The 9,948-nt window shown below is 35.3% G+C and overlaps 1 protein-coding gene across 1 annotated transcript; it reads left to right on the top strand.

Annotated features, from left to right (window-relative positions):
• Nucleotides 1-3,250: 3,250 nt before the first annotated feature.
• Nucleotides 3,251-9,577, top strand: LOC127125959 (uncharacterized). The gene is made up of 15 exons (XM_051054817.1): nt 3,251-3,531; nt 4,338-4,424; nt 4,555-4,671; nt 4,764-4,848; nt 4,996-5,104; nt 5,237-5,304; nt 5,465-5,593; nt 5,690-6,771; nt 6,863-7,063; nt 7,172-7,232; nt 7,549-7,662; nt 7,813-7,926; nt 8,010-8,116; nt 8,759-8,821; nt 9,206-9,577. Exons 1-13 carry the CDS (start codon nt 3,482-3,484, stop codon nt 8,109-8,111), a joined length of 2,319 nt encoding a protein of 772 aa, XP_050910774.1. The 5' UTR covers nt 3,251-3,481; the 3' UTR covers nt 8,112-8,116; nt 8,759-8,821; nt 9,206-9,577.
• The last annotated feature ends 371 nt before the right edge of the window (nt 9,578-9,948 follow it).

Genomic DNA, 9,948 nt, shown 5'->3' with positions numbered 1-9,948 from the left:
TCATGGTAAAAGATCAATTTCTAGAAATAAAAAATGATGTTAAGCAAGAACACCAATTAGAGACAAAAACAGACCTTTAACGAGTTGTTGGGTATACATATGGTTAACAAAATTCATAATTACCTTGTCCTACCTACACAAATAGACCATTCTAAGAAACTTTTTTTAGCTTCATCTTGGATAGGACCAGGAAGAAATTGAAAGATTGGAAGGCTAAATGCCTTTCCTTTGCCGGAAAAGTTATTCTTATCAAAGTTGTGGCCCAAGCTATTCCTAACTATGTTATGAGATATTTCCTTCTATCTAAATGTTTGTGTAAGTATATAGATAACTTAATTGCTAAATTCTGGTGGGGTGATTCTAAGATTCATTGGAGGAGGTGGAACAACCTGTGTAGGCCTAAGGATAAGGGTGGTATGCATTTTAGGAATTTTAAGGATTTTAACTGAGCTTTGCTAGTTAAACAGACCCGAAGGATGCACATAAAGCCTAACACTTTAGTGGCTAAGGTATTGAAGGCAAAGTATTTTCCCAACACTGGTACTCTTAAATCTAAGATTGGGAGAAACCCTAGCTACCTATGGAGAAGTATCCATAGTAACATTCAAATAATCAATAAAGGCAATTGCTGGAATGTAGGGAATATAAACAAGATAAACATTTGGAAGGAGAACTAGATTCCTAGTATGTGCAGCTTTAAAATCCTAACACAAAACCATTATAAACAAGGGTTCTTGGAGTTAGGGACCTCATAGACAAGGACAAAGATTGATGGGATCTAAACATTATTAACCATACTTTCATCCCTATAGACAATGAGGAAATTATTAAAATCCCTTTCTACCACCTAGATAATAAGGTCTGGCTCAATTAGAAGCCGAGAAAGATGATCATTATAGTATTACAACTAGCTATCATTTGTTTAATGAATGGGCTAGAAACAAGGGATATGAAATATCTACTAGTAATCCTTAGAAATATCTCTGTAAGAAAATTTGGAGTAATGAGGTTACTCCTAGGTAGAAAATCTTTCTTTGGAGATTTCTTAATGATTGCATACCTAGTAAAGTTATTCTTAATATTATAAGGGTCAACATTAACCCTTTCTACGATAGATGTAACTAAAGATTTAACTCCATCAATCATTGTCTAAAGGATTGTGTTTATGCCAAACAAGTATGGTTGAGTTCCCTTATTAACATCAACACCTATAATAGCCAAACCACTCAATTTAGAGAGTGGATCATAGCCAACATCAAAAATCTAGACCATAATAATTTAGCTATTTAGATAAACATCATGTATAGTCATTGGTATGCCAGGAACAAGGCTCAATATGATAAAGTGCATGTACATGTGTTGGAGATTACTGATAAAGTGATGCAAAATTTCACAAACTTCCAACGGTTGGAAAAAGGGTGCATCCATTAGTAGCTGCAATAATAACATTGATGTTAGAAACCAGGAGAATAAGAAGAATATTGTTAACTCTGAGTATGATAAACAAAGGGTATACTAGAGTATGGATAAAATCAATAAGGATCAAATTGGAAGGAACAATAGAAGGGGTGTAAATCAATTTAATGTGAAAAGAATAAATGGATTCATCAGAAACATGAACAAAAATAGTAACTTACCTGGGATAGGCATGGGTGAAATGAGTCACGAAGATAGCCATAACAATGAGGTTGGGTGGGTGAGGAGAATGCAGAATAACAAAGCGCATGATTGTCAAGGAGAGATGCATCTAGATAAAAAAAATCAATGATACAAATATCATCAACCAAAACCAGATCTACATCAACAACATAGAGAGCAATCAACAAGAATCCACTTATCTAAATCAAAATCATGGGAGAACTAGGGTCATAATACCTAGCACCAATGCTAGATTGAAGAAACTCAAAGAGGTGATGATTGTGAAGAGCCAAAGCACTGGAAACATGCAGGAAAAATGGATCAATATCAATCACTCCAACTGATACCCGGGAAAAAACAAGTCTAAACAGATTCACCAAGGCATCACTCATCTGAATAAATGCAACATAACGCTTTTGGATTACCCTAAAGGTCTGATTATTGGGAGGAACAACAGTGAAACAAAGCACTCAGAGAAAATGAACAACAATAACTACGTCAATAACTTTAGTACGAACATCAACACAGTTAGCAATAGTCAACACAAGAATACGCATCTGATGCATAATAGTGATATGAGTTGTACTACCGATGCTAGCTTGAAGATCAAAGAAATATGGGGTTTATGAGCTGTTTACAACAACATGCATGGTCAAATCGTTGGGAAAATTGGATGTATTCGCGAAGGAGAAGGTGATCCTCTCACAGTCGGAACTATGACGTTGAAGTTTGCTATAGAGAGATCTGAGATTTGTGGTTATAAGAAAGTGGTGTTTGAGTCGGATAATAGTGAGCTGGTTCGTTTGATGAACAATGATGAAAACGTTTTGCCCAGAGACCATGTAGGCTTTTTGTGTAAAACGATGAAAGGTCTAGATCCCATGCACAACCGTTTCCTTCACATTAACAATAATTTACACTTCATTATTATTATATTCTAAATTTGAGGATTATTCATGAACTATTTTGAGAATTTCAAATCATGTGGTGATACTAGAATCTTTCCAGAATCTTTCCGTGCCACTTGCACGACATCTGTCCTTCCCAAACAATGATTGTTTGTAGGAAACCTTATCTATACCACCACCTTCATTCCATTCATCATTGTATAAATCATCATAAAAAATATCTATCGATGATTCTATAGTATAGCCTTCTCCCATTCGTATGACCTTCTCATTTCGTTCAATTTAATATACTTCTTTAATTGATAGTTATCTGACTCCTAGAAACAAATTCGCATATTGACGATCACCTTTCTCTAACGTCATTGTTTTTTTAAACTCACAAGTACTTTATTCAATTACTAAAATATATAATATTTGAAAAATACGAAATATATCTTTCTCATCTAACATACTGGTCATAAACTAATATGAAAAACAATATTTTAGAAAGACCATAGGTGCAATTTGTTTAACTAATTAAATTTCTTTCTAAAAAAAAATAACCAAAATTAACTGCATAAACCTAAGTGTATTATTTTAACCTAAAGGATAAGTATATCCTTTTAACAATAAAATCTGCCATCAAATCATCCCAACAAAGATATTAAATAATTTTCACAGTTTGGCCCCTTAAATTATAGGAAATTCGAATATTGACCTAAGACTTGCGTTAATTATTCCATTACCGTCGTCTCCCTTAGGTCTCTGCCCCTTTGAAATTGAAGACGAACACGGAGGAGCTTCTCTGAAATAAAGCCACCAGAGAGAGATAGAGAAGAGGCGTTTATCTCTGCCTCCTTTAACTCTCTCTGATTGGATCCTCTCTTCTATCTATCCTCCTTAATCTTTTTTCCTTTTTCTTTTTATATATATTTTGAAAAATTCTACACGCAAAAATGACGGGAATTCCTCGGAATCATGATCACACCTCTAATTCTAAACGAAGGTAAGGATTATCCCTTTCTGATTAACCGTTTCTCTGTTTGCATCGGTTTTAGTAGCTTTTAAATCGAATAATTTTAATTATTTGTCTTTTTTTTCTGCTAATTTTGATTTGAATTATTAATTATGGATCGTGTAATTTTGATGGTAATTTGTGAAATTTGTTTTGTAATGATGTTGGTGGTGTTAGATTAATCATTAGGATCAGCTGAAATTGTGTTTGATATATGCGTGTAATATGTTTGATATTGTTTCTGAGGTTGGATTTCGCGTGCTGGTTAGTTTTCAAGCTGGTTTCTGTTTTGTTGTTGAATGTTAAGTTGATTTTTGGGATGTTTGACTTAAATTTACCGTGGTTGACTTGAAAATCAACAAAGACAATAGCTATGGAAGGAGACAAGACTTTTGTGGACTTAGCTTGATGCTGTGAGATCGTAGGATTATGATATTGATAATGTGTGTTGAATGGGTTTATTGATAATGTGTACCTGCCTGTGTACACTCACTTGGTGTTTTTTATGTATGATCTAGATGGGTGGTTGTGGATCGAGCATGTTAGTTTATTGTAAAAAAATTTGAATTTTTGTTCCTTGAATATCACACATTTGTACGATATGATTGATGCTGTGATTGGTCATGCTAGAGTAAGTTAAGAAGCTATAAGTTTTTTAATACTTAAATCATCTTCAAGTATATGTTTATCAACTGAAGCAGAAATTAAAGTTGCCCCCGTTTTAGATTGGTTGTATTTGTATATAAGTTTTCTGTACAATATTTGTCATCTGGTGTTTTGAATTTGTCCAATTGTAGCAATGTCTTCAATTTGGTTGCACGGAGAGAGATTTCACCAAGAACAAAACATGCAGCAAGAGATGCAAGGCGTGGCCTCCTGTCATGGTATTTGGACTACTTCAGTTTATAAATGATATCTTGGAAAAACGAGGCTCTTCAGATTGTGATTTTTCTAATGCTCTTTCTTTGTGGAAAGCCAATTTTATGGACTAACATCTCTTAAAATGATTCTCAGGGTTGAGGCTGATTCATTGCGGCATTTGTCAGCCAAGTATTGCCCTTTATTACCTGCCCCAAGGTCTACTATTGCAGCAGCGTTTAGTCCAGATGGAAAAGTTCTTGCATCCACGCAGTAAGTTGCAACTAGTTCATTACATCATTACCTCATTGTTATTTTGAATTAAAGTTTCTTTGTGATGAATTTTGTTTGTTTGCCATGTGTAGCGGTGACCACACAGTAAAGATAATCGATTGTGAAACTGGACGTTGCTTAAAGGTGTTAATGGGCCATATGAGGACGCCTTGGGTGGTAAGCTTGAAATCTGCCTCTTTGCCTGAATTTATTGTGCATTTGTTTTTATCTTTTGCTTTTTGCTTTTAGTATTGATTGTAGTTTACAAAAGGAATCAAGTGCTTTGTCATTTCCAATTTAAATTATTGTGCTAAACGACTGCAGGTTAGGTTCCATCCATTGCATCCACATATACTTGCTAGTGGGAGCTTGGATCAAGAAGTTCGATTATGGGATGCTAACACATCAGAGTGCATAACATCTCACCATTTCTGTATATTTACTTACTGTCTATCTCGTTTTATTTTCTAAATTACCTTTGCTACTGTTACTAAATTTGTTTGCTTCTTTTTCTGGCATTGGTTGGGTTCTCTGTTTGATGAATTTATCGGATGTTTTCTCACAGATCGCCCAATCGCTTCCATTGCTTTTCATGCGAAAGGGGAAATTATTGCTGTTGCATCAGGCCACAAGGTAGTAATTTTTATGATAACCTCCCATCTCTCTCTCTCTCTCTCTCTCTCTCTCTCTCTCTCTCTCTCTCTTTTTAATTTAAAAATATTTAATGAATTAATTACTCTTTGTTTTAATGGATTTTTAATGTTCTTACATTGTGTTCTGGAACACCGTGTAGCTGTACATATGGCACTATGACAAGAAAAGTGAAGCATCCTACTCACCAATTTTTGTGTTGAAGACTAGGCGATCTCTACGAGCTGTGCATTTTCACCCTCATGCTGCACCATATCTTTTAACTGCTGAGGTGAATGAACTTGTGTTTTTTGTTGCTTATATATCCATTCAGAATTTTAACTTTTTTCTTTTTCTTTTTGGTTAACATGCTTGTATTGACGCGCAGGTCAATGATCTTGATTCTTCAGATTCCTCGATGACAGAGGCAACATCTATTGGTTATTTACAATATCCTCCACCTGCTGTTTTTGTCACAAATATTCAACCCACGGAACATGTTACTTTGTCCAGTGAACCACCTAATGTTTCATCGACTTTCTTCTTCGTTCCTTCGTTTACTGTTGATGAGTCAAGAGAGGAATTACAGCGTGCTAGTCATGACGATGGCTCGGGTAGAATGCAAATTGAGTCCCCTGCGGTGGTTCAGTTTCAAGCAGATACAAATGTAACAGAACAATGTGATACTTCGTCTCCAATGGATACAGTCTCCGAGATTCCAACTAACTCCCAACCTGGTACAGAATATCCCGCTCATTCTTCTTTCTCTAATGGAATGGGAATTGGCATCCGCAACCTCACAATGGATGGTATGGAGACTGATGAAACCAGACCGTCGGAAGGAAGTCAACATGGAAACGTTACTGATGTAAGTTCTCTCAATGGCATGTTACACGGAGTATCGGGACAGACTGCAAATCATGGGGTTCATTCAGAGTTTGGTCAATTTCATCAGTTTGTTTCTCCAAGAGACACAAGTGGCTGGGAATTACCTTTTCTACAAGGATGGTTAATGGGTCAAAGCCAAGTTGGTATCCCCTCAACGAATTCTCACCTGGGTGTTAGTCGTGGCACTCTAGCTCAACAGATTAGTTCTACTGCAACGGCCAATACTCTTTCCACTTCTAATGTTGACCCAGAAATGCCATCTACAGCAATGTCTGGCGGCATCAACATACCCAGATCTTCTATAAGATCAGGTCTACGGAGTCAGTTTTCCCAATTGCGTAGACCTGTTTCTGAATCCCGAAATCTTGCAGCTTCTACTAATACCCCACACGATGGATCTGACATCCAAACCATCATGAGTCGAATCCAGTCAGAACTCGCAACATCTGTGGCTGCAGCGGCAGCTGCTGAATTGCCTTGTACCGTGAAGTTAAGGGTATGGTCTCATGACATAAAAAATCCCTGTTCCCCACTAAATTCTGACAGATGTCGTCTAATCATACCTCATGCTGTCCTCTGCAGGTACTTTTTGAAGCTATGTTTTTCTATTCAGTTGGGAATTGAAATTATATGCATTTTATGTTTTTATTTTACAATTGTTTGCACTTTGCAGTGAAATGGGTGCCCACTTTTCACCATGCGGTAGATTTTTAGCTGCCTGTGTTGCATGTATGCTTCCACATATAGAAGCTGATCCAGGATTGCAAACTCCAGTACATCAAGAGCCTGGTGTTGCAACATCACCAACTCGGCATCCAATATCAGCACACCAAGTTATGTATGAGCTGCGGATATATTCCCTTGAGGAGGCAACGTAGGGAACAATTCAACTATTGCTGCTAAGCATTTACTATTTCTTGAGCAGGTTTTTGTGAGTCCATTACATTTTAAAATAATTTTGTTATTGATATATGTTAAGCAGATTTGGATTGGTGCTTGCTTCTCGAGCAATTAGAGCAGCTCATTGTCTGACTTCAATTCAGGTCAGATTAGTACTTCATCATATGTTTTCTCATAATCATAATTCTATCCCCCCTCCGGTCTGCACGTGTCTGTACCTTTTTTTATAGTATTTATATTTCATGAATGATTTCTTCTCTCTCAGCCATAGATACAAAAATGTGTTCTTTTATTTGTTATATGCTTTGGACTCCAAGTCAAAATTATTGGTTGTTAAGTTTATTCCCATGATTTTCTTTAAATATTAATAGCTAGTTCTGCCACTTTTGAGTTTAAATATAACTTTCAAAACAATATTCTTCATGGATTGAATTTGTTCAACTGCTGTTTGACGTGTAGTTCTCTCCTACATCTGAGCACATACTCCTTGCCTATGGTCGACGTCATGGTTCTCTTCTTAAAAGCATTGTCATTGATGGAGAAACAACATTACCTATATACACAGTGTTAGAGGTGCAATTCTCTTCTTACCTGTTGTAGGTTTATATGATCTTCATTTATGAATCAACCGATTGTGCTTAATCTGTGAGCTGGCACTGAATGTTGTAAGATAAAATTGTTTTAATGTCAAATACTTGTCTTGGATTTTGCTTTGTATTTTAGGTGTATAGAGTTTCGGATATGGAACTTGTTAGGGTGCTTCCCAGTGCTGAAGATGAGGTTAATGTGGCATGCTTTCATCCTTTTCCTGGGGGCGGGCTAGTTTATGGAACAAAGGTATGATTATACTAGGGGGAGATCAATCTGGTATGCTTTCACTTGCATTGTTTAATTGTTAATTTTTTTGTTTGTGATTGTAGGAAGGAAAGCTTAGGATCCTCCACTACGATGGTGCTCACCCAGTGAATGGCAATGGACCGAGTTACTTTCCTGAGGAAACCGTCGTTGGATTCAGTCAGTGAACAAGGTTATATATTGATTCTTTTGGGATTTTATTAAATTAATTGCACAACTATAAAAGTGATGTTTGGTTTTGATTTTCATGGAGATAAATGCTTCATGAGTACTAAAATTGATCTCAGATGGGAATTAAGGACATACTATAATGGTGATGATGGTGCATTCACCAAAACTCAACTATTGATCAGCATAACAGTTAAAAAAATCAAAGTTAAAAAAGGAATATCATAGCATTTTTATGCGCTCGCAAGATGTTTAATTTTCATTTACTGCCAGGCGTTTTAGAAACTTAAAAAATACATATTATATTGACTTAAATATGTTTCCCGTCTGTTATATTTTTTAGTCCTTGCACTATTATTTTTTGAAATGGTTCCTATAATATTATTTGAGATTTTTGTTGTATTTTCTGTTGGCCCAACTCAAGTAACTGCCTATTGTATTTGTTCACAAATTTAGAAGAAATTGGATATTCCTACTATCAGCGTGATCTTTATTTTTTGTCTTGTTTGTTTCTCTATATGAAGATAGTGAATTTAAGAATCACAATGACCTTTGTTTTTATCTTTCCTTCACAATAATATATATTTGGTTCACAATGACTGGCATTTAATTTATTTATCCTCACAAAGTTTCCATCTATTTGTAGGTTTAAACATGATTGGTGATGGAATTCAATGATATGCTTCACATTATCTTTATCACTCACGTGGTAAGCCTTTTTTGTACTCCACTTCCTTTATGTCTTAGTTTTTTTTATTGTATCCCTTAGTGTTTTATTTGGATGTATCTGTGGTAGTATGAAATATAAACTCATACAACCCAGTAAGTTTTTCTACATAAGTAGTGGATAAGATGTAATTAATTTTTTTTTTTTTGAATGAAGAGGTCTATCGCTCAAGCAGCTAAGCTTTCTCGCCATAAGATTCATATTGAGAGTATAGACTTTCACCTTGATTTTTCAATCAACAACTCAACCAATTAAGTTAATTGAAAAACCAATTAAAGCTCAACTTCTCGAGTGATATACACTTGGAAGAAATTGTCTTTCTTTTCATCTGTAAGTTGTTTTAAAACAGATCTTATCACCATGCAGCTGTTTCAACTGATGATCTGTACAAATTTAACATCATCATATCCAGGCAACCGAGAACTGGAACTTCACACTCACTGCATTAGGAAATGTATATTTTTGTATTATCAATGTATGAATATGTATGTATTAGTATTCTCCTTTTGTAAAAATATCTGTTCCCTTTGTCTGCTTACCCTCCTTCCTCGTGCCCCTTCTAAGGTGTATCTTCCTTTCTACATGTGTAACCTGTTCAGTAGTTACAAGGGGAAACAAATTTATCCTCAGAAATCTCATAATTTAGGAACATGAATTTGCTTTTGTGAAACTTTTAGACGATCTTATCACGTAAATTTGGCATTTACATTTTAAAGGAAGAGAGCACACCATTCTAAATATTGTGTTTTTCTTTGGGTACCTTGAGTTTTTTCTCTCTTTCTAGTTACTGTTTAAACTCCTACTAGTATTATATTAGCTAGAGGTTAAGTTACCAACCGAAAAGACTGGTCTATTGAAACATTAGAGGAAATTCAATACTTAATTGTAGGATTAAATGTGTGTACAGTCTCATCAAATTGGTAGATTTTGGTTTTGTAAGACAGTTTATTTGATCTTCATATATTTTAATGATGGGATGAATTTGCTGCAATATATGAAGCGATTATTGGTAATCACAATACAATAGAGTATGTTACAAGAATTTATATCTTTCACTAAATATCATTGGATCTTCCAACTTGTAGATGCCAAATCTACTCCAGTTATGG

The sequence above is a fragment of the Lathyrus oleraceus genome, chromosome 3, assembly GCF_024323335.1.
Source record: "Lathyrus oleraceus cultivar Zhongwan6 chromosome 3, CAAS_Psat_ZW6_1.0, whole genome shotgun sequence".
Taxonomy (NCBI): Eukaryota; Viridiplantae; Streptophyta; class Magnoliopsida; order Fabales; family Fabaceae; genus Lathyrus; species Lathyrus oleraceus.
The sequence above is the reverse complement of the archived record's forward strand: the minus strand, read 5'-3'. Positions and strand labels throughout refer to the sequence as shown.